The 23,017-nt window shown below is 43.3% G+C and overlaps 1 protein-coding gene across 2 annotated transcripts in view; it reads left to right on the top strand.

The window, feature by feature from the left end:
* The window catches only part of PPP4R4 (protein phosphatase 4 regulatory subunit 4), an 80,826-nt gene that overhangs the window by 29,073 nt on the left and 28,736 nt on the right, over positions 1-23,017 (top strand). For both annotated transcript variants that reach the window (XM_081172810.1, XM_081172811.1), the window contains exons 3-7: positions 530-632; positions 11,693-11,840; positions 12,851-12,924; positions 17,296-17,402; positions 19,680-19,787. In XM_081172810.1, coding sequence (XP_081028936.1) covers positions 530-632; positions 11,693-11,840; positions 12,851-12,924; positions 17,296-17,402; positions 19,680-19,787 — 540 coding nt within the window. The remainder of the gene's footprint in view (positions 1-529; positions 633-11,692; positions 11,841-12,850; positions 12,925-17,295; positions 17,403-19,679; positions 19,788-23,017) is intronic.

Raw genomic sequence — 23,017 nt, 5'->3', positions numbered from 1 at the left:
GCGCGCTGACCTCAGCTTGCCCCAAGCTTCTGGATTAGCGCAGCGCACCTGGGGGGGAAATAAATTTTATTCCCTTTATTTCCCCCCCTAAAATCTAGGTGCGTCTTATGGGCCGGTGCGTCTTATGGGGCGAAAAATACGGTACTACTTGCTACACATCTGGAAATGATAAGACTTTCATTGGCTTGTAACAGTTTCTTGCCTCAGCTGCATGTTGCTTCTGTTTTGGTAAAGCAATTAAAATGGTGTTTTAAGGATACATTGTGACTTTACTGAATGCATTTCAATCACATCACATCCGAGGTAGAATGTTTTCGTTATGTATTGTTATGCTACTTCTAGTTAATTAAATGAAGATTTGTGTTGCATGCACTTTTAAATTAAATTTCAGAGCGTTAAATACGTGTAATTTATGTATTGTAATGCTTAAACAAGAGAGATATGAGCAAAAGTTTTTTGGTTTTTTTTGTCTTTTGCTAAAGATGTTCTCATTGCAAAATACTTTAAAACAAATGTGTTTTTTTATAAGTTCTGGTCAGGATATCCAAGGAACAAGCGTGGTTGCAAGTCTTCCAGTTCTGATGCGACAGAATCCTGCAGAGACGCTAAGGAGAGTCCTGCCAAAAGTTAGAGTAAGTGTAGTATGCCTTACTTTGATTGTTGTTTTTTATCTTCTTTAAAATAATTGAATGCGACCCACATCCCATTCTTGCTAATGACAAAGCTCCCATTGATTTTAACAGTTGTGAGTCAGACCTTCAATAAAGAAGGCAACAAAAGAAAACATGTTTTTCAGATTGAATAACATACTCCAATAGCACTGTATTGGTAACTCTTTATAATTAGTGTATTTGTATGAGATTTTAGTTATTTAACCATATATGGAAAATTAAAACTGCTAGCTATCCTGGTGAGATGAATGCATGTTTATTGCATTATTCTGGGATATCAGTGCTATTGGTTTCCAATAGTTGTCTCCAGTCAATAATTTGTCTACTGGTTTATTTATGTACGCATTTAAGGCTTGCTTATACTATCCAGGGCTGAGGGCAGATTACAAAACATTTATCTTTTTTTTAACAAGGGAGTGACAGAGACAGGTTTTGACTCAAAAGGGCTTGCAATCACACACACACACACACACACACACACACACACACAATGTTTTAGTTTGAAAACTTTAGACTTTTCACAAGCCCGTAGGTATAATTTTAATTTCCTCCTCCAAAACCCTAAGCTTTCACCAAGAGAACTCCTTCCACCCAGTTCAAACACCTGCTCTTTCACTTACATGTTTTATGTGATCCAAAGAACCCATTATTTAAGGAGCTTTTCAGCTAGCTCTGGGCACTTAGTGTGGCCTTGGACTTGTCATTCTTGAACAATAGTGCTCCATGCTGTGTTGTAAGATGAAAAGGCCTATGGAACACGCAGAAGCTCTTTGGTACACCTAAAGTAGTGGAGGGATTGCAGACAATAGTGCCTCTGTGTAGACTGCCTGTGCTAATGGAATCCTGTTGTAGCTTGGAAATGCTTGTATAAAATATGAAGTTATTTGAGATCCTTATTGGAAGCCATGGTCCAAGTGTCCTTCCCATCCGAGTTGAGGAAGGTGGAGACTGGTGACAGTGTCTTCTTGGTGGCGGCACTATGGTTGTAGAGCAACATCCTAAGGGACACTTAAATGGTGCCTACCCTTCTAACTTTTAGGCACCAAATGAATACATTCATGGGGGGTTTGGAGCTTTTAATTAGATTTTTCTTTCTGTGCTGTTGTTTTTATTGTTTTCTGGTACACCTATGAATTTCTACTTGTATTCATTCTTAATCTTACTGTTGCCTTTTGGATTTTTTTTTCTCTACTTGGCTTTGTATGAAGTAGTGTTTTATTTTTGTTGTGGCTGCTTTGGATATTTAGGATGTAATTCTATACTGCAGTCTGGCACTTGAGGTCCTATAGGTTTAGACATGAGCCTTCCTATGCTGGTGGAATGCGGCCATGACTCAGTCATCCAAGCCATTCTGCTTATGACGTTGTGCTGTCAGAAAGGCTGAAATGGGATGGGAATGTGGGCAGCATGGCAAAGAAGCACACTTAATTTATATCCTGCAAAATAAGTTTCCATCTCCATTGCAGAGCTAGAACCAAGAATTTTACTCCCACTGATTTCAGAGTAAGGGGATTTTTTTTTATTTTTAGCCAACAATTAAAGATTTTGACTGTGCTGTATGTGTTGTTTCTTTGTTGTCAAGGATTGATATTCAGGGATCCATTTTCCCCACCCTAGTAGCAGAATATAGTGTTTTAAAAAATGTTTTTAGAAGTTCTTACTGTTTTTAAATACTTTATTTTTATTTTTAAATTGATTGCTTTGCTTCTTTGCTGTCTGCTGCCATGATCCTCTTTTGGGAGGAAGCATGGGAGTTTAGATGATGATGATGATGATAACACTACTAATAATTATATATGACCTCGGGGGGGGGGGGAGGCTTGATGGGATCTAAGACAGTGAGCTCTCTTTTATTGACTCAGTCAGGTCTCCTGATTGGATGCTGCCAGGTTGTACGAGACAGTGAGTGGGGTTCAAAAGAGATGAGGGGGGAGAAAGACGGGTTGAGAGAAGAACTCCATGCCCTCCTGAGTCGGCCACTGGAGGTCGCTGCTGTCAGTGTGTTTCTGTGGCTGCCTTCATTGCATATCCTGGTCCCTGCTATTGGCTGCTTGCCAGAAAAGTGGCTCATGAACCCCTGAGTGGCTGATGACCCCTTGTCCGTTCCTGTCTGTATGTGTGCTCACGTGTGGTGCTTGTAAAACTGGCTGTGAGGAGCATTAGAGGATTCAAGCCCCTGTCTGTAGGGAGAGATGCATGGAGACTAGCAGTTGGGGGAACATCATTGTCTGCGCCACTGAGGCTGATGGAGTGGGGCAGACGTGGTGTGCATGTTTTGTGTGTGGTGAAGCAGGTTGTGTGCCTTAGCCCCTTCATGTATGCTTACCATGTGGTGGACGCTGGCAGAATTTTCAGGGACGTTGTGGGTGTGTCTGTCATTGCTATGCTGCTTGTGTGTTTTCTGTGTTGTGTGTTTTCACCTTGTCCCCCTTGGGCCAAGCACGCATGGATGCAGCGGCTGTTCCATCAGTGGAGTGGCAGCACAATATTAACGTAGAATTGCTCTGTCTATTTTCGCAGCCTCTTCAGTCTGACTTACAGGAAGCATTTCCCTTTTGTTTAAAGATTTGTTCCCTTTTGTTTAAACAATTCTATTTTCTTTCTGTTAAAAGTGTGACATCTACTGAAGGGTTCAGTTGTTAGTTGTTAGGTATGTGGCCTTCTAGTAAGGAAGTAGTAGGAGTCCTAATGATAAATTGCCCCCTTTTAATTGGCTGAGCCATGTGTGGCATTTGAAATCTTGCCGACTGAAGTTCTGGAACACATCTGAACATTTGTTTGTTGGTTCTTCTTTCATTTAAGTTCTGAACAAAGTGGCAATTTTCTAATTTAGCCCAAGGGCTCTTTAATATATTTCCAGCATATTCCCATCCGCCTCTTTCTTCCTGCGTTTCCCTGAATTATTTGATAGACTTTAAAGGTCATCCATAATAGTGACTGTGTGGAGGCTTTGGGGGGAAGCAGAACAAACGGAAAAGGAGTAATAATTGTAAGTGCTTGCAAGAGCCTCAGACTATCATTGCTAATAATTTGGGCTAATCTTTTTCATGTTGTCATGGCTCTTATTCTTAGGTGGTCTGCAAGTTGAAAATTATGTTGGTTCACTTTTCTCTTTAAAATGACAAGATGAGAAGAAACTTTTGACTTATTAAAAATGTCAGCTTACTTGACTATAGTGTTGTGATATGGGTATCTTCTGACTTTTTACTGAAGGAAGAAGACTTCTAAGAATAGCTTGACTGTGAGGTCTCCCTCAGCAGAGGAGGTGAAGAGTATTTTGAAACGTACTGCCTGTTTGGCTGCTATTTGGCCCTTGGGCTTCAGGCTCCCATGTAACCCTCCTCAACTCTCACCTTTGCCCTCAGCACAGAGAAAAGGTATTGAGTGAGGGCAACCTTCTACCTTTAAATCTTGAGTTCAAATAAATAGGAGGTTTCTCTGGTGCATTCTTTTGGCTTCTGCAAGCGACAAGATAAATGGGATAGGAAGTGTACAAGCCCAGAGATTATATTCAGAAAAACACGTGGGAGCTCAAATTTTGTAAGCCATTAAGGGTGTACACACTTGGTGTCCCTCCTTCAACCTTTTTGCATTCAGTTCTGCAGTAACAGCATTTTACGGAATGCAGTTAGATTTCTCCAATTAGGATGAAATCATGGACTCTTTTGTTGCCTGGAGAGGGCTTAGGCCTGTTTCAGATCCTACTCTAAAAATAGCATCCCCATCCAAAGAAGCACCTAGACAAGTGAAGTTTCTACTTCTTTGAGTTGCTGTTCGTAGCAGTTGACTGTTATAATTTGAGATGACTGTTGTTGCCATTAGTAGTATTGCACAAAGTTCAGGCTTGCTAGATTTTTCAGAAGTATGTTAACATATTAATTTGCATGTATTTGAATATACTGTATAAGCTAATTTATTTTGAGATTTCAGGATAGCATACAAGCAATCATTTTTTTTTTTTTGGGGGGGGGAATCTAAATATAACAAAATGGCTTAAAGCACAACACATTTTGCATTCTGTCATCCTTATCCTGCTCAGCTAACACAACCAGAAAGGTCTTATACTGCTTTCAAAATATTCACAGGTTTTCTGTAGGTAGTTTCACCATTTCTTAGAAAACTTTATTTCAGTGGAGTGGAAATGGTTCTTCAACATGCGTTTTAACACACCCGACAATAAACAGGGTTCTTACTTTGCCTGGGAATGTGGTTGATAATTGGATAATCTTGCACTAATTATTATTTCACGTCAGAAAACTAGCTGGTCAGCTGATGTGGAACAGCCAGGCAGTGACTTGTTCTTGGGTGCCAAATAGCAAGTAAATCCATGACTACTTTTGCCTCTCTTCTTAGATAGTATATCATTCTATTATGGCTGTAGTCCAACCTGCTCCTGTTGACATTATTTTGTCATATATCATGGGCTGAATAATGATTTTGCATGGGTAGGGACTTGGCAAAAGCAGCAGTTATGCCTGCCCTGTGTATCCTTCCATGCTTTATGAATTATGGTTGAGCTACCATGAAACCCAAAACTCCTCAGTCTTCCAGCTCAGTGCAGTCTTCCTATTTCACTTGCAAATGGCAGTTAAAGAGCACTCAAGCCAGGAGGCAAGAAATGAAATATTATTATTGTTGTTATTATTATTAAATTTGTATACCACCCTATACCTGCAGTTCTCAGGGTGGTTCACAGGATAAAATATGTGAAGTCCCATTTGTGATCATGCTTCAAAATAACGTTATAATAGTCTAACCTCATGTAGTCTGGTTCTAACCTCTTTCACATGAATAGGAAGTGGATCTGAGCTGCAGAAATGATTCAGTTGAGCCTTTCATCCCATCCTTGGCTCCCAGTCCTTTCCACCTGATTTTTTCACGACAGGATGCAGTGGGAAAGGAGTAAAACGAACACCAAGGGTTTCTTCCATAACTGGAACAGAAGCGGGGGGGGTGGTGCATCTTGCTACTTCCTCCAAGGTTGTCACCTTTGACAAATGTCTTATTTGTCTAATGGGCAAGCCAGCACTGTTCATTCTGAGTTTCTTGCTATTGCAAGCTAAGCAGCTGGTATGTGGGAGAAGATTGGAAGGAGATGCTTAGTATGCATTAAAAAAAGGACATGTAATGGTTTGCTCCCGGAATCTTGGGATTTATGCCGCTGTTTACAAGCTAGTTAAGTGTAAACCATTCTGAGAAGATGGATTTAGACAGAGGAGTGGCTCATGGGCATGCTCTGACATCCGCAAATTATAATAATAACACTGGTCCTCAAAACATTCTTAGCAAGGTGTGGCAATGTGATAAATACAGATTTTGTACTGTAACTTTTTGACTCCTGGCCTGTTACATATGTTCTAAATAATAGAATTTTAGTGTAAGGTCGATTGCTTTTGTTCTGGTAATGCCTTAGGGGTATATCCAATGCTGCTCATATATAAACAGAGCAGACTTCCACTTATGCAATGGGACTTCACCTTCCGCTCCTGCCTGCAGTCTGCTGTGTTCCCTCAAAATCTGCTCCAAATGATTGAAGAAATGCACTGGGACAGCTTTTGGTAGTGCAAGGGGGACTGCAGTGGAGAGCAGGGAAGTTAGGCTCCTCTTGTGTAATATTGGGTCCTTCCCATAGTTAATTTTCTTGCCGAAACTCAAAAGTCAAGTTGGCTTAGTGCTCAAAATGTCTTGCAATCAGGAATGCAGGAAGTGTGCACATTACATACAAGGATGATGCATTCTTTTATTTCAGAAAAAACTGTATTTTCAAGGAGAAGGAAGTGAACATCTTTGTAGGATCCTTTTGGGTCAACAAAAGGAGTATTGCACTTATGGCAAGTTCAGTTTAAGTGTATGTGAGTTAGAGGTCAGGCTGCCCAATGGCCCAGCACAAGGTTTGGTTTAGTAACTTTACTCCTCTAGGTCACAGTTCCAAAGCTGCCATTGTTTATCTTGGGAACAGAGAACTGACCATCATTTGAGAAGGCTTTTAGATATCATCTGTTGCCTTTCCCAAGCAGCAACCACTATTGCACGAATCCCCATGGGACCTTTCTTCTGGGTAGGCTCTGGTACTTTTTAAAGACTGTGGCAGGCAGTCTGTTGATCATTGCGTTTATTTATATACCGCTTGATATTAAGGAAAGCTCCAAGTGGATTACAAAAATACTGAAATGAAATAATGAAATCAGCAGTAGCCAAAAAGAAATAAAACATATCTAACTTCTACATGTCTCTATAGGCTTACCTAATCAAAAACATTTTAAGCAGGCACCAAAAAAGAGTACAGAGAAGATTCCTGCCTAATGTCAATAAGTTCCAAAGTGTAGGTGCTGGCACACCAAAATATTGATTTCTTAGAAGTATGGATCTAGTATTATATGCACCTATAACAGTGCCAGTTCTGCAGATCCAAGTAGTCGAGTGGGCATAAATGAGGTCAAGTGACCCTAGTCTGCTCATGCTCCTAATCTGCTGGTGCTTTCTTGCCTTTCTCCCCAATGTTCTGTCACTCTCAATTTGTTTTCCCACTACAAGATATCTGTGCCTTGTTCTATGGGATTCTAAGGGATGTTCTATGTTCTAAGGGATATTTAATGGCTTTCAAGGGCAAACCCTTAGTGAAAAATCAGAGAAACTTGGAATTGTAAAATATATTTGAATTACACTTATCATCCAGTAAAATGCTAAATATAGCTCTTTAATCAAGGCACACAGTCACTATGGTGAACATATATAAATCTTCCTCCTTAAACATGAATAATTGATTTTCCTTATAGTTTTATGTTTCGTATGTGTAATTCTGGATTGACATTTCCATATTGAGCTGTCATGGTTGTCCATCTTGCATAGAGGAAATGACGTGCGCACGTTCTATTCACGCAACAGCTGTCAGCACAATCTTTAAGCCAGGATGTTTCACTTGGATGTGAAGTGTTTCAGTTTTGTGCCATAAATTTCCACCTTGGTACAGCTCTTTCTATGTATCAGAGTCATCAAGGAAAGTTGAAGCAATGCACCTTTTTTATTCCTTTGTAATACTTTTGTGTAGGTTTTAAAAGAGCTTGACAGTTTATATTGTCAGCTTTCACTCTGACAGCATACTAGAAATTAGAACTTACTTAACATTTCATTTATTATATTGTTAACCATTTGAGCAGATTACTTTACCATTTAACAAATAGGCTGAGGGTATCAATAAATCTCATTCTACGTATAATTAAAAATACGGTATGTCTTGCCTTCCCACCTCCCAGATGATATACCTCATCTTATGCGCATTTGACTTGTGCAATTTCAACTGTACACAGTGGAAGACAGTCTGGTTGAAATTGTGCAAGTCAAGTCCCAAGCAAGCCCAATAACTTACGAGCTCTTTCAATGGCAAGACCCATTTGGTGGGCTGGTTCTGGGACTGGTAGTAGTAGTAGTAGTAGTAGTAGTAGTAGTAGTAGTAGTAGTAATAATAATAATAATAATAATAATAATAATAATAATAATAATTTTATTATTTGTACCCTGCCCATCTGGCTGGGTTTCCCCAGCCACTCTGGGCGGCTTCCAACAAAATATTAAAATACAATAGTCCTTAGATATTAAAATCTTCCCTAAACAGGGCTGCCTTCAGATGTCTTCTAAATGTCTGGTAGTTGTTTATCTCTTTGACATCAGATGGGAGGGCATTCCACAGGGCGGGCGCCACTCCTGAGAAGGCCCTCTGCCTGGTTCCCTGTAGCTTTGCTTCTTGCAATGAGGGAACCGCCAGAAGGCCCTCGGCGCTGGACCTCAGCGTCCGGGCAGAACGATGGGGGTGGAGATGCTCCTTCAGGTATACCGGGCCGAGGCCGTTTAGGGCTTTAAAGGTCAGCACCAACACTTTGAATTGTGCTCGGAAATGTACTGGGAGCCAATGTAGGTCTTTCAAGACTGGTGTTATGTGGTCTCAGCAGCCCTCCCCCCCCCCCGTCACCAGTCTAGCTACTGCATTCTGGAGTAGTTGTAGTTTCTGGGTCACCTTCAAAGGTAGCCCCACATAGAGCGCATTGCAGTAGTCCAGGCATGAGATAACTAGAGAATACACCACTCTGGTGAGACAGTCTGCGGGCAGGTAGGGTACCAGATGGAGCTGGTAGACAGCTGCCCTGGATACGGAATTGACCTGTGCCTCCATGGACAGCTGTGAGTCCAAAATGACTCCCGGGCTGCGCACCTGGTCCTTCAGGGGCACAGTTACCCCATTCAGGATCAGGGAGTCCTCCACACCAGCCCGCCCCCTGCCCCACAAGAACAGTACTTTTGTCTTGTCAGGATTCAACCTCAATCCATTAGCTGCCATCCATCCTCCAACCGTCTCCAGGCACTCGCACAGGACGTTCACCGCCTTCACTGGTTCTGATCTGAAAGAGAGGTAGAGCTCTCACAAGATCTCGCGGGACAATGTGACTTCCCGCAAGATCTCATGGGAACATCCCTAGCACTTTTAGAGCTGGTATGCCAGTAAGGCTGAGAGCTTAAAAGCTCTTTTCTTACTGGGTAACCCCAAGCGGACCCAGAGTGAAAAGAGCTTTTAAGCTCTTGGCCTTGTTTGCTGGGCAAGGCCCACTCAGCACACTAGCTCTAGGATTGCTGGGGATGCTCTCTCACCCCCCCCCCCACTTCATCAGCCACTTTAGAGGAGGCAGGCTGGCTAGCTGCAGGGAGCTCCAAGGATTTGGCTCTACGCAATTTCGGCGTATACACATAACCCTTGGAACCGAACCCCCATTTAAGATGAGGCATTGCTGTACTATAAACGTTCTTTCTATATCAATAATTTAGGAAGTAAAGTTAAATATTGGCCTGTACATTTTAGACGTCTCTTCTAGGTATGCAGTAGATTTGTATCTCCAGCTCAGAGGCACAACACATAAATTGAAATGAGTTCTACTTGATTTGTGTTGACAGACCCATGCTGTGCACGGAGGAAATCGCATGAATATAGAAGCCTCACTAAACAGGAAAGATACCTAAAGCCACAGTTAATGATATTCAGTACAAAACATTATAATCCATTTACATCTTTGCCATACTGATGCCTGATGCACAGGAGTCTGTCAGTGCTTTTGGTGTATTTATGCCATTTATTGATTATACAAATGTGCGTCATTGTGATAGACTGATTGTGTATGGAGAGAGGGCACCTCTCTAGACTCTGTATGAAGACCCACACTGTACTGCAGGGGAGTTTGGGCTGCACTTTGCTGGGGGCAGGGCAGGCAGGTGTTGCTCACACTGCCACATTTCCCCCTACTGAATTTACCTCTCCCCACCACAAGTGGAGTGGGTGGCAGCCATTCTGCAGGAAATAAATGAGTTCACTCAGTACTGGTTAAGAATCCCCATATCCTGCCCCAAGTTAACTCCGTATCTGAGGTGAGGCACAGGTTTTGCCCCCCAAACTGTGTTATTTTGTCCAATAGAATTTAGCAGGATCAATTGAAAACAGAGCCAGACCTCACAGACAACAGAATCTTGGGAATCTTAATACATACTGGGTGAACTCTCCTCAGCTTGTTTGAGAAGTGGCTTTGTATTTTGAAGGGGGTTTTTTGTGGGTGTTCAAGAAAAAGCTTGTTTGTTTCCAAGAACTCTGTTTGGGCTAAACACTGTGCATGCATGCTGATTGTGCTGCAGCTTATCAGACTGCCCACTGTGAATTGTAATTCCCAGCACCAGCTATGGCTGCCACTTGGAAAGTGAGCCCCCATCCCACAATGCCAAAAAAAGTACACCAGGGAGCAAGTGCGGGGGGGGGGGGTTAGAACTGGATGGTGGCAGCATTAATATAAAGTTTTGGTAACAAACAATTCATAGAAGTGACCCGAGTGGCGAAGATGCCAAACAATAGTGGCTCAGTTTTGTTTGTTTGCTTGCATTTTTTAAAGCCAAGAAGAGTTTCAGCAAGAGTAAGGGGTTAATATTAAAGAACAAATGCACATCCACAGCCTAAGCAGCCTAAGCAGCCTTGACTGCTGAACTTGCACTTGTAGCAGAATTCTAGTTCCAGAAATTAACTTTTGAGTGAAATGTGTTATAATTCATACCACTTGAGAATTAGCTGGATTATTTTGTATTCCGAGCCAGGAGTGTGACCAATACACAACATTGGGGCTATGATTTATATAGTTGTGTGTGTATATCGAAAGGAACAACCTAAACAATCCAGTGTGTTTAAGTAATGAGGATGGGCAGAAATTGTTTGTTTATTTAAAATATTTATATGCCTCTGTTCATACAATGCCCCACAGCTGTTTACAAGATATAATAATAACAACAACAACAACAACAACAATAATAATTCAGCAAAATCAAATAAAGAAAGTAAGAACAAGAACAAGGCAGGTATGGTGCATGAATTTTTAGAAGATTTATAGCAGCCACCTTTAATGTTCATAGGCCATATTAGTGTCAGGACTACCACAGAGTAGGACCTACTTTTGGTGGAAATGATGCAACCCTTTGATGAATGTTGCTGTTTATCACACCAGCGGTAAGGTCGGCCTGAATTCTGGTTTTTATTGGCTTTTTTCCAAGAATAGTGATGTGACAGTCATATATAACAGAGGTACATAACATCGGTGACCAAATCAAATGTAGGCTGGATTGTATTCTGCATACACATGGCACAATCTAAAATGGCAGCACCCATTGGATTGAATTTGATAGGATATTTGTGTGCATGTGGGTCAGTGAAGAGGGGGCAGAAATGAATAATTCAAAACTGAGCTTCTTCTGCCTAGGCAAGAAACTCATCAAAACTAGCTGGGCAGTTTATATTTGGCAAGAAGAGAGGATTGAAGATGAATTATTAGCACATTGCCTTGCATTCTCTTCTGGTTTTATGAAATTATGGTGCGTTTTGTCTGGTACAGATAATTTTTGGCCTGACCATGCTCTTTCTTGCTGTAATGGTTATGTTTGCCTTTCATATCTATAAGCCTCACTCTTTGATTTAAATCTTCTCTCTCCTGCCTCGGATTACACAGGAGGTCCTGCCTGTTGCAGGGGTGGAAATGCAGTTAACAGCGGCTGTTTCACTTTTGACTATTCTACAAGAGGAGTCAATATCCATCCATACTTACTCCCACTCCTTCCTACACATCATTCTACAGAATCTGGAGCACAGAGATGCAGGTCAGAGGCATGACATGCTGCTGATTTCTTAGCTTGCTATGCTTTTTCTTTGCTCAGTGATATACTATTTAAAGCAGTGCATGCACCAATAAAAAAATAAAACAGTGCCATAGTATGATCTTGCCAACACTATGTATAATGCAGTATGCAGTTGATTACCCAACACCTGATTTTGAAGTACAGTAGAGCTTTGAGGGCCTTAGCTTGAAGCTCCTAGTCTACATTCCCCTTTAAGTGATCACTGCCTGTGCTTCGGTTCAAATAGCCATGAATTGTATCAGCAGATTTACAACAGATCTCATGTTGTGTGTATGTGCTCCGGAAGCTGACTTGATTTTGTTAGCACGGTCCAGAAGAAAAAGAATGTCCTAGATCAGGAAACAGCCTTTCAACATCCCAGAAATGTTCCATCTTTTAAAGATCTACGCAGGAAAGAACTGAAAATGCTACTGCTATTCTAGCCTGCATCAACAGATGTATTGTGTCCGGATCAAGGGAAGTAATAGTACTGCTCTATTCCGCCTTGGTCAGACCGCAGCTGGAATACTGTGTCCAGTTCATACCAGGCCACTTGCTTCTAATGAAAAAGATGGACAAAAAGCACTCCCAAACTCCAGACCTGATCCTTTAGGGTGAGTGCAGGCCCCTCCAGAAAAGGTGGGTCACCATTCACCTGGGAGGGCAAACCCACTTACTAGTAGTACTTTCATTTGGCTTAGATTAAGACTCAGTTTATTGATCCTCATTCTATCCATTACTGCAGCCAAGCACTGTTTTAGCACCTCTGCTACACTGATGAAAAAGAGAGTTGCATATCATCTGCATATTGCTGACACATCGTTCTTTAACTCCAGATGACCTTCCCTTAGCAGTTTCACGTGGGTGTGTCCATCCTCATGTTAGTTGCCATTTAAGAGCTTGGTTAATTGAGGTCACAACCTGAAGTAGCTTCCTGAAATAGGAATATGATATAACATGTATATATCTACAGTCTTTTTTGTACCTAACAGGTGTCAGTAATGCATGGCTGGAAACCCTTCTTGCTGCAATAGAAGCTTTGCCAAAAGAAACCATCAGACATGAGGTAATTTTGTTTTCCTTTGAATATAACAGACAACATGAATACAGTCTGGGAAGGGGGGAGGATGTAGTGTGTCCTAGAGTTTTCTGAACATTTGGCCTAACATTTTTATTTAGGGTCAAACTACGCATGCTGTTCAATTATATTTGACTGATTAAAAGCACTTACATACTGCTTAATATTACAAAAAATTCCCAGCTGTGTGCTTCAGGCAACAAAATGTAGTTGGCTCCAGCACTGTGCTATTGAGTTGCTATAGGGCTGTTGCAGCAAAGTCCATCCATCACTGTTGTCTGTGAACATAAGCCAAAGTCGGCGTATCCCAGTTCCTGAAGCCACTTCTGTTGTTAATGACACATGTTCCAACTTCCATCAGCTCCAGCCAGCATCACCAACGGTCAAGGATGATAGGAATTTTAGTATTAACCACAGGAGAGCCACAGGTTACCCTTTCCTGCTTCAGGTGTTCTTCCAGCTGCAAGGGAGCCAGTTACCTGTAAGAGCTCCTGTGTGACTAGGAGAAGATCTGAATTCCCTCATCCCCTTGGGGTAGTGATGATTCCATGGGAAGGACCCAATAAATATGTTTCACACCCCTGTGCTTGGTTCCTCTGAATATTCTCTCAGCCCCATTGGAGCTGTTCACAGATAGGTTGCTCTCGTGTGACTGGGAGAACATCTAAAGGGCACCGCAAGTGAATTTCAATCCATTCAAAGACAGCAGTGGTTGAGGCGGGGGTGTCTTGCTGGTGGCACTGCATTGCATCTGCCAGGATGGACGAGGTAGGGGTAGCTCTGGGTTGGCAAGGGTGCATGCATCTGACATACTGATTGTTTTAAAGCAAGGTTTCCCCAAATTTGGGTCTCCAGCTGTTTTTGGACTACAGTTCCCATCATCCCTGACCACTGGTCCTGCTAGATAGGGATGATGGGAGTTGAGGTCCAAAAAGAGCTGGAGACCAAAGTTTGGGAAACCCTGTTGAAAAGCAAGCATAGACAGTGTGTGGCCCATCTAGTTGAATTAATGCAGGCCATGTGGCGGCCTGCCATTTTGGTGGTCTGATGAGCTGCGCTTGTCCAGCTTGGTGAGTCACACGTTTGTTTGTTTTTATTTCAAAAAGATTATACACTGCTTAATTACCCCCCAAAACTCCACCCTCAAAGCAGTTTACAAAAAGATAAATCAACAAAATCAATAAAAATTTGCAGCCATACTTTAAAACATACAGAAGTTAGAGTACTAAAATAGATTCAAATTCTAAATTGGTGCTTAGAAATTTGTGCAGGGCAGTTGTAAAGGTTGAAGGCACAAGGTACGTGACGGTTTTTGAGCAGTCAGAATATCCTGTACAAATGTCAAATATTATTGGCATAGGAAAAGTTCTCAGTATGTTGTGCACACTCCATTGTAAATTCTGAGATAGGGCAGGCATCCTACTGAAGGAAAACTGTATCAGATGAATGGTTGCATAGGAAATGAAATAAATGACAAGAATTTTAAAATCAAAGGGTGAAAAAACTATAAACACTGGTTTTGGGAGGTGCAAAGCACTTCTGGCTTTAAAAAATCCACTTAAAAAATTAATTGACTTCTTGCATTTTCTCCCTGTAAAACAAGATAATATTAACTTTCATGAGTAGCGTTGTGCAGAATATAATTGGTAAGATGTTTGTAGCTTCGTGTCAGGTATGGCATATAGGCCTTTTCATAATCTAATTAATTAGAGTAGACGAAAGCACTCTGGAGTTTCATTTGCTCTAAATGTCAAGTCTTCCTTTTCAGGTTTGTTTCTGATTTCACACATTTCATTCACAGACGCTTCCCCACAGGCCACTCCTGAAAGAGAGATAACAAAATGGGGATGGCTTATGGTGTGCTCAGACCACTGTAATATTTCAAGTGGTCTGCAATAGAAAATAACATGAAATAACCAGTCTGGTTTATTTGTTTGAGGTTGGGGTTTTTTGAGCACTGGGTTTTCTTTTTCAGAATCATGTGTATTGTTAAGGAGAAGCAAACGTTCTGGACAGGAATCTCTCCCCCCCGCCCCTCGCTCATTCACTGCATCAAGACTGAAATTGAAATAAGTGAATGCATATTTATGGCAGTGTGTGTAGGTGTTGGGTGTGGGATGCAAGTATGCAGATTCAGCATTTATTATTGGGAATAACCTGGCAGGCCCCAAAGAGAGGGAAAAGCCACATCCAGACGTTGGAGTTAGGAAACAGTACTTCTGCTGTAACAGTTAAGAGAGGACTGAGTGGGAAACCATATGGAGGACAGGGGCAGGTCAGCCACCAAAACTAACCTAGAGGCAGTGCTATTTTTCTAGAAAAAGAGGTGCCAGAAGTCCCTTGTTCTCATAGAGTGGCAATGGCGCCCACCTGAGAGGCAAGCTCCAACTGGAAAAAAAAGCCCTGCCAAGAGGCTTCCCGGACAAATCCATACATATAACTGCACAAACTGGACTCCAACCAATGGCATCAAGTTGCAAGAAAATAGATTCTGACTAAGTATTTGGAAAAAAACTTTCTGACAGCAAGAGTTGGTTGGCAGTGGAAGAGACTCCCATGAGAGGTGGTGGGCTCTCCTTCCTTGGAGGTTTTTAAACAGAGATTGGATGCCCATCTGTCATGGAAGCTTTAGCTGAGATTCCTACATTGCAGGGGGTTGGACTAGATGACCCTTGGGTTCCTTCCAACTCTAAGATTCTATGATTCTATGAAATGACCACTCAAGAGCTGCAGTTATCTCACAACAATCCTGTGAAGTAGGTTAGGCTGAGAGATAGCGACTGGCTAGTGAACTTCGTGGCTGAGAGGGGATTTGAGCCTGGGTCTCCCCAACCATAGTCTGAAACTCTTAATGGCACTCCCAAAAGAAAGAAGTGTCTCTGTTTTGCTCTTACCTGCTGCCCATCCCATCAGGCTGTCCGCGTCCATCACAAGTGCCCATGCGACACTCCACAGGGACAGGCACGAACCTCATAAATGTTTTCTTTTTGCTTCATCTTGCACTGAGTGCCACCTGCCATCCTGAGAGCAAAAGAACCCCCTGCTGTAAAAATCAATACAACATTGTTCCCAACCATTCTCCCACCCACCCTATTCCTTTGTTCTCAAGATGGCGGTTCATTATATTGCATGCCCTGTTAAACGAATCACCAAAGGAAGCCTGTAGGTTAGGGCTGGATGCCTGGAGGCATTGTCAAAGCAGAAGACAGATGATCACTAAGCAAATAGGGCGAATGGGCTGAAGCAGAGCAGATCTTGGCAGAAAGATGGCCAGGTATGTGGGATATACAGCAGCTTGGCATTTTTCCTTCAACATATTTCTCAGACTGAGGACCTAGGGAAAATCTGAGGCTTTTCAGGACTGTGTGAAATTCTTTCAGTCCCTCTTGTCGCCTCTTAATTGCAGAGTCAGCAAACAGAAGTATCTTTTAATAACAGCTGCGCTTTGGGGGTGTCCAAGGGCAGCGTATAGCCTGGCAGCAGCTCCATCATTTTGTTGCACTGCTGTGATGCTGCAGATTGTGGAGCTCTTTGGTTTGGCTGCAAGACTCCCTGGCTCCAGACCCCAGGCGCTTTAATGTGGAGCCAGGGAATGACAAATTGAAATGAAGTCAGAGTACTAGTCCGAATTCATCTATAAACAGGAATAAATAGATGTGCTGGTTTTTTCTTGGCCTTTGGACTGCCTGACACTCATGTCTACAATCTCACGGAGTGCCTTGTGGGAGCATTCCCATGAATTAAAACTGTAAAGTGAGAAGTGGTTCTTGGTTTATATGATTCGTACTGCAGATAGCTTACATGTTCCTAAATATTTAGAAATCATTTACAAAGCAACATGCTAGTCCCAACTAGTGGGAGTCACAAAGCCTCTGACAAGAAGCACAGAATTGAAAGCATATAATAGTGTTTTGAGCTACGATGCTCTTGATTCACTTTAATGTTGTTAATGTATGTGTTCTTAATGTACTGTGAAAAAGTCATCTCCTGGAAAGGGGTGGGAAGTGCTACTTTTGCAATATAATTATAAATGCCCTTGTCCTGTCTTCTTTCTGATCTTACATAAGGAGTACAGCTAATTTACACCAACATTCCCCTTAGTCTGCATTTTGGATTTTTTTGGAATTAACTTGAAGGCCAATAATTTTCTTACATGGAGGTCATTCCTCTGAAGGTGAAAGAGTGTATCCCATTTTGCTTCAAGTAGGGTGTGAATGTTGTAACTTGCAAGAATGCTGACTGGGCAGCTGATACTAAGATCAGTTTTAATATGTGAAGTGGTTCTTGATTATTTTTATTGTTTTGCTTCTGTTTAGCCCTCGATTTGCCATTTGAATTTCTTCTTCTGTTTCCCCATAGATCCTGAATCCTCTTGTTTCCAAGGCACAGCTTTCCCAAACACTTCAGTCTCGCTTGGTTAGTTGTAAAATCTTGGGGAAATTAGCTAACAAGTTTGAAGCTCATATGTGAGTAGCTTGTGTGTTTTTCAGATGTCCTAATAATTAAAACTTGCAGAAAGGGAAACAAATTGACCTGCTTTTGTGTTCTATGTGTAAATGAGCACTTTGTCAATTTATTTCAAACTGTATAATCTACCAATGCTGCTGCTGTGCATCCTTATCCTTTCTCCAGAAGCTCACCAAGGTGACACAGCATGAGTACTTCTTAGGCTGTACCCATAATAAAGACCACAGTTTTTTCTCACACTTAAGGCATGATCCAAAAAGGTGTTCATCTGCACTATTGAATTTTCAAGGTCCCTTAAATAAATTGTCCAATTTCATCCTGATTTCCATAATTTTCCTATTGGCTGCCATGTTTTTCTATGGGATCGTTTCCAAACTCCTTGCCAAGACTGCTACCCCATATTAGAGATTGTGGATAAAATGGTAGCATCCCATTCTGCATGAAGCCAGTTTCAGTAACAGCCAGGGTGTTCCTTTTTCATCTTCAAATGCCACCTTGTTTGTTCCTCTGATGGACTTGGGATCTCTTTGCTTGTCTTAAAATTTCACAGAATAATAAAAATGTCGCAGCAGATGCCCTGAGATTTATTAATGTTGGATCTAAGTTCACAGTAGTCTTGTTTTAAAGGTGGAAGATCTTACTGTCCAATACTTTTTGCCAGTTTGCTTTCAATTTCTCTGCAAAACTCTATTATAATCCCACATAAAGGTTTATTTTGAAGGCATGCCCCCAGCTGTGGTGGGTACCCTCTAGCAACTGATTATTTATCTTCTGTCAAAGTCAGTGAAGGCCTGCTATTTGTGTGAGGTTCTGCTGTTGAATTCACAGTAACGTTTTGTTTTATAGGGAGGTATCACAGTTCTAAATATTTTTGGTGGCGTATCCCCATGTGCTCACCAAATGTTAGATTTTACCAAAAGTATGCTGATTTTAGAATGCCACATCCTGAACTCGTGCTTGTGCACCAGATTTTAGGATTAAGCTACACAGCTGGTGTCCCAAACTCAGTCCCCTTTTTATAGCTATACTGATAGGGATGCCTGAGGAGTGCCAACTTCACGATTTCTGATATGAATGCACCTCCTGGACTAATGTAACGTACTGGGTTCCATACTTTTATGATGGTTGTAGCATAGTTCTCAGCTTAAAAAATGTTTGAAGATGCACAAATTTTTGTGAGTATTTTGAAAACAATTGACATATTAATATTGACACATGTGACAATGACGCAAACAAGTAATAGACTGAATCGTCCAAAACTATTCAGTTTGGGGGCTGGTTCACATGACATGCTAAGCCACAGCATCTCTGCCGATTCCATGCTAGGTCACTCCCTCTTCCTCCTTGGGGGGCGGGGCAGTGATGGCCGCAGCAGCTATGCCCTCCCCCCCTGTCCAGCTCAGGGGTGGGGCACTCATGAGTGTTCCTTCACTGACCACAGAGAGAAGTGGGTGCCGCTGCCACCCAGCCCCAGAGGCCTGGCCCTGTGTGGCTGCTGGGACCACATAACACTGGATCTGAGAGATCTGCATTGGCTCCCAGTATGTTTCCGAGCATAATTCAAAGTGTTGGTGCTGACCTTTAAAGCCCTAAACGGTCTCGGCCCAGTATACCTGAAGGAGCGTCTCCACCCCCATTGTTCAGCCTGGACACTGAAATCCAGTGCCAAGAGCCTTCTGGCAGTTCCCTCATTGTGAGAAGTGGTTACAGGGAACCAGACAGAGGGCCTTCTCAGTAGTGGCACCCACCCTGTGGAACGCCCTCCCATCAGATGTCAAGGAAATAAGCAGCTATCCTATTTTTAAAAGACATCTGAAGGCAGCTCTGTTTAGGGAAGTTTTTAATGTCTGACGCTGTATTGTTTTTAACTCGATTGGAGAAACTCAGCCAGATGGGCAGGGTATAAATAATAAATTATGATGATGATGATGATGATGATGATGATGATGATGATGATGGCTTCCCTTCCTGTGGCTCCGGCCTTTTGATGTTGTGGGGGCGCCTTGTTGTGCCTCTCAAAAAATGTGCCTGGGGCCATGCCCCCCCCCAGCCCCCCATGCTACACCACTGGTCATGCCTATATATTCCTAAAAATTGCAGTATTTCCCATACATGTTACTTCATTATGCAAAATTCAAAAAGGCAGAAATGCAGTTTATATATTGAAAGTGATGTGATGATTAAGGTTTTACTTTCACATTATTCAGCTTGGACATGTCAACTATATGGAGTGAGTTTTTTCTGTCTATTGATTAATGCAATTCTTGCCTTTTTAGAATTAAAAGAGAAATTCTTCCGCTGGTAAAATCACTCTGCCAGGATGTAGAATATGAAGTTCGTTCCTGCATGTGTCGGCAACTGGAGCTTATAGCTCAAGGAATAGGGTGAGCATAAGTACTACAGAGTGGAAATGACTTCAGAAGATCAACGGTGTAAATCGGGGTGGGCAACCTGTGGTCCTCGGCCTAATTTATGTGGCCTGTAGCCTAATTCAAGTAAGCCCTTTGCAAATGATCAGCTCAGGAGGAGGAGGAAGGCAGTAGCAGAAAGAACAAGAGAGAAAAGGGGATAGACGTGCCTACTGCTGGCTTCAGTCCTGTTCTCAGTTGACTCCAGCCACTCTTAGAAAAAAGGTTGCCCATGCCTGATCTGCAGCAGAAAGTGCTGTGGCCCCTTAGAATATACCAACTTTACTCTGACATCTACATATACACAGTCGAAAACCAACTTCATCAGATGTTTAAAATACTGGTACAAAGTAGTATAGAAGTAAAACTAGTACAGTGGTGCCTCGCAAGACGAAATTAATTTGTTCCGCAAGTTTTTTCTTCTTGCGAGTTTTTCGTCTTGCGAAGCACGGTTTCCCATAGGAATGCATTGAAAATCAATTAATGCGTTCCTATGGAAACCACTTGCCAGGCTGGCGGTGCGGAGAAGGGCTTTTCTCCCCACCGCAAGCCTTCAGGACAGGTACGGGAACAGAGGGGAAGGGGCGCAGTGCTTCTCCTCTGTTCCCGGGGCTTGCGGTGGGAGGAGGGTTTTTCCTCCCCACCGCCAACATTCAGAACAGCATTCTGAATGTTGGCAGTGGGAAGGAAAACCCTCCTCCCACCGCAAGTCTTCAGGACAGCCATCCGAAGGCTGGTGTGGGGAGAAGGGCTTTCCGCCCCACCGCCAGCCTTCGGAGGAGCCTTCCGAAGGCTGGCGCGGGGAGAAGGGCTTTTCTCCCCACCGCCAGCCTTCGGAGGAGCCTTCCGAAGGCTGGCGCGGGGAGAAGGGCTTTCCGCCCCACCGCCAGCCTTCGGAGGAGCCTTCCGAAGGCTGGCGCGGGGAGAAGGGCTTTCCGCCCCACCGCCAACCTTCGGAGGAGCCTTCCAAAGGCTGGCGCGGGGAGAAGGGCTTTCCGCCCCACCGCCAGCCTTCGGAGGAGCCTTCCGAAGGCTGGCGCGGGGAGAAGGGCTTTCCGCCCCACCGCCAGCCTTCGGAGGAGGTCCGAGGACAGTGGGGAAGAAGCGCTGCGCTTCCCCGCTGTCCCGGAGATTTCCCTATGGGCTTTCGTCTTGCGAAGGAAGCCCATAGGGAAATTCGTTTTGCAAAGCGCCTCCAAAACGGAAAACCCTTTCGTCTAGCGGGTTTTCTGTCTTGCGAGGCGTTCGTCCTGCGGGGCACCACTGTATACTAATCCCTACCTATATAGACACTCTCCCTGTGCCCAGTGTGAATCACCTACTGCCCACCCTCTCACCTGCTGCCATTATCTCTTTGCTTCATTTGCTTCCTAACTCTTATAGCCTGCTTCCTCGGCCCTCTTTCTTCAGTTCTGTCTCCCTCCCTCTCAGTTTTGCACACATTCTCAGGGTCTCATCGCATATTGCATGCAGCCAGGTGTATCTTGTATTCACTGGTTCCTTTTCCTTTTCTCCTTTTCATAGTAACAAAAACCAACTTCTAAGGCTCCTAGTTTGGGGAGAGAAGTTGCAGGTGCCTCAAAGTACCACCCCAGTTGTGTTTTGCCCCATAGCGGAAAATATACAGGCACCTATATCTTTTGTGTTGCAGGATGAAAAAGCAGCCTGGGACGTGGGTTTCAAAGAGAAAAATAGCCCAAAGTAAAGGACTTTTCTTCTGCTGAAGATCACAGCCCCAGAGGCTGCTTTCAGTTAGAAAAGAAAATATTGGACAAATTATGCATGCAGCTATTTGTAGTTTGGCCCTTCTCCTCAATCTTTCTCTGGCTCTCCCTTTTTTGTTAAGCATGTTCATGTCCTTCTACTCCTTAAAAAAACACCCTGCCTCTTAACTTTCTAGTCCAATGTTAGGGTGCCTTCTTGGTCCTCCATCTTCTTAACCTGCCTCCTGCATGCTTTTCTACCTCTGACATTTCTTCCTTAGCTTCTTGCTCTGTCTCCATCAAGAGATCCCTACTGCTAGCTGTCCTTGATTCCTTCTCCCTCTCCCACCTCTGTGCCCTCTGCCTCTTCTACCTTGGTCTGCAACAGCTTCCTTCTCTGCTTGCCAAGGGACTTCCTTTCTGCATTTCAAGTCTTTCCTCAAGGTCCAGTTCCTCAGCAAAGCTATTCCTGCCCCAGCATAATTTCACCTTATCTGGCTTTATCACTCCCTTGTCAACTTTCGTTATCTTCACTTTTGTCATTCCTGTTTACATCTACTTAGAATCAAATCTCACTAATTTCAGTGGAGGAAGCAAACCTATATACACACTCCTTTTTGTGTGGTCTCTCTGGGAATGAATCCAACAATGGACTTCCTGGTTCACTGGAGGCTTCCTACTTTTTCTATGCATTCAGACAATGGGAGAAAGGACTTCCTGGTTTGGCTTGAAAGAACCTGGGTGTATAACAGATTTTCCTTGGTAAAGAAGTGATTGCTGCCTGGAGGAAACAATGGAGAAATTCAGGGTTTCAGTGTACCAATGGGGCCAGCCCCACACCCACAGCTCTTGTGGTAGTGATGGGTGTGGATATGCCGACAATTTGCTCTGCCAGCCTGGAGGTGGTGTAGTAATCATCATGTGATGGCCATGGGGCCAGCTTAGGATCGGGTGTATCCCAGGCTGCCTCGGCCTCTCTGTCTCCTCTCCCATGGAATGCTGCATTTGGGGGCTTTCTGCTGGCTACCAGCACTGTGGATCCCACCAGTGTTACTTGCGTGGCGAGTTCCCGCCCCCCACCAGGATAAATAAAGACACCAGACACCAGAATTTAAGGTTAAATGGGCGAATTAGGCCACAACTTTATTGAATTCAGGAATGAGAGGCATTGGCTTAGGCATTGGTCCTATCGACTATCCGGCTCCAGCCCATTTGCTGGAGACACGGGAAGGGTTAACACCATAGTGGGGGAGTCTCCTGCTGAGGCACGTCAACTAGGAGCTCCCCCGGGTCACCGCTCGGGGGCGTGCCTTAGGCCCACACCTCCATAGGCTTCGGACAGGGCCACGCCGCCCGGAGTCCTTTATCGGACTACCCTTCATTCTCTGGGGGGAGGTGATGGCGTTCCTCCCCCCCACATCCTCTAAACCCCTTCTTACCAATGCCTAACCGTCAATGCTGAGAAGTTGTGACGAGTTGCTACGAGGTAGGCGAAAAACCAAA

Source organism: Podarcis bocagei (genome assembly GCF_964188305.1).
Source record: "Podarcis bocagei genome assembly, chromosome: 1".
Classification (NCBI taxonomy): domain Eukaryota; kingdom Metazoa; phylum Chordata; class Lepidosauria; order Squamata; family Lacertidae; genus Podarcis; species Podarcis bocagei.
Note: the sequence above shows the minus strand (reverse complement) of the source record. Positions and strands in the feature narration are given on the sequence as shown.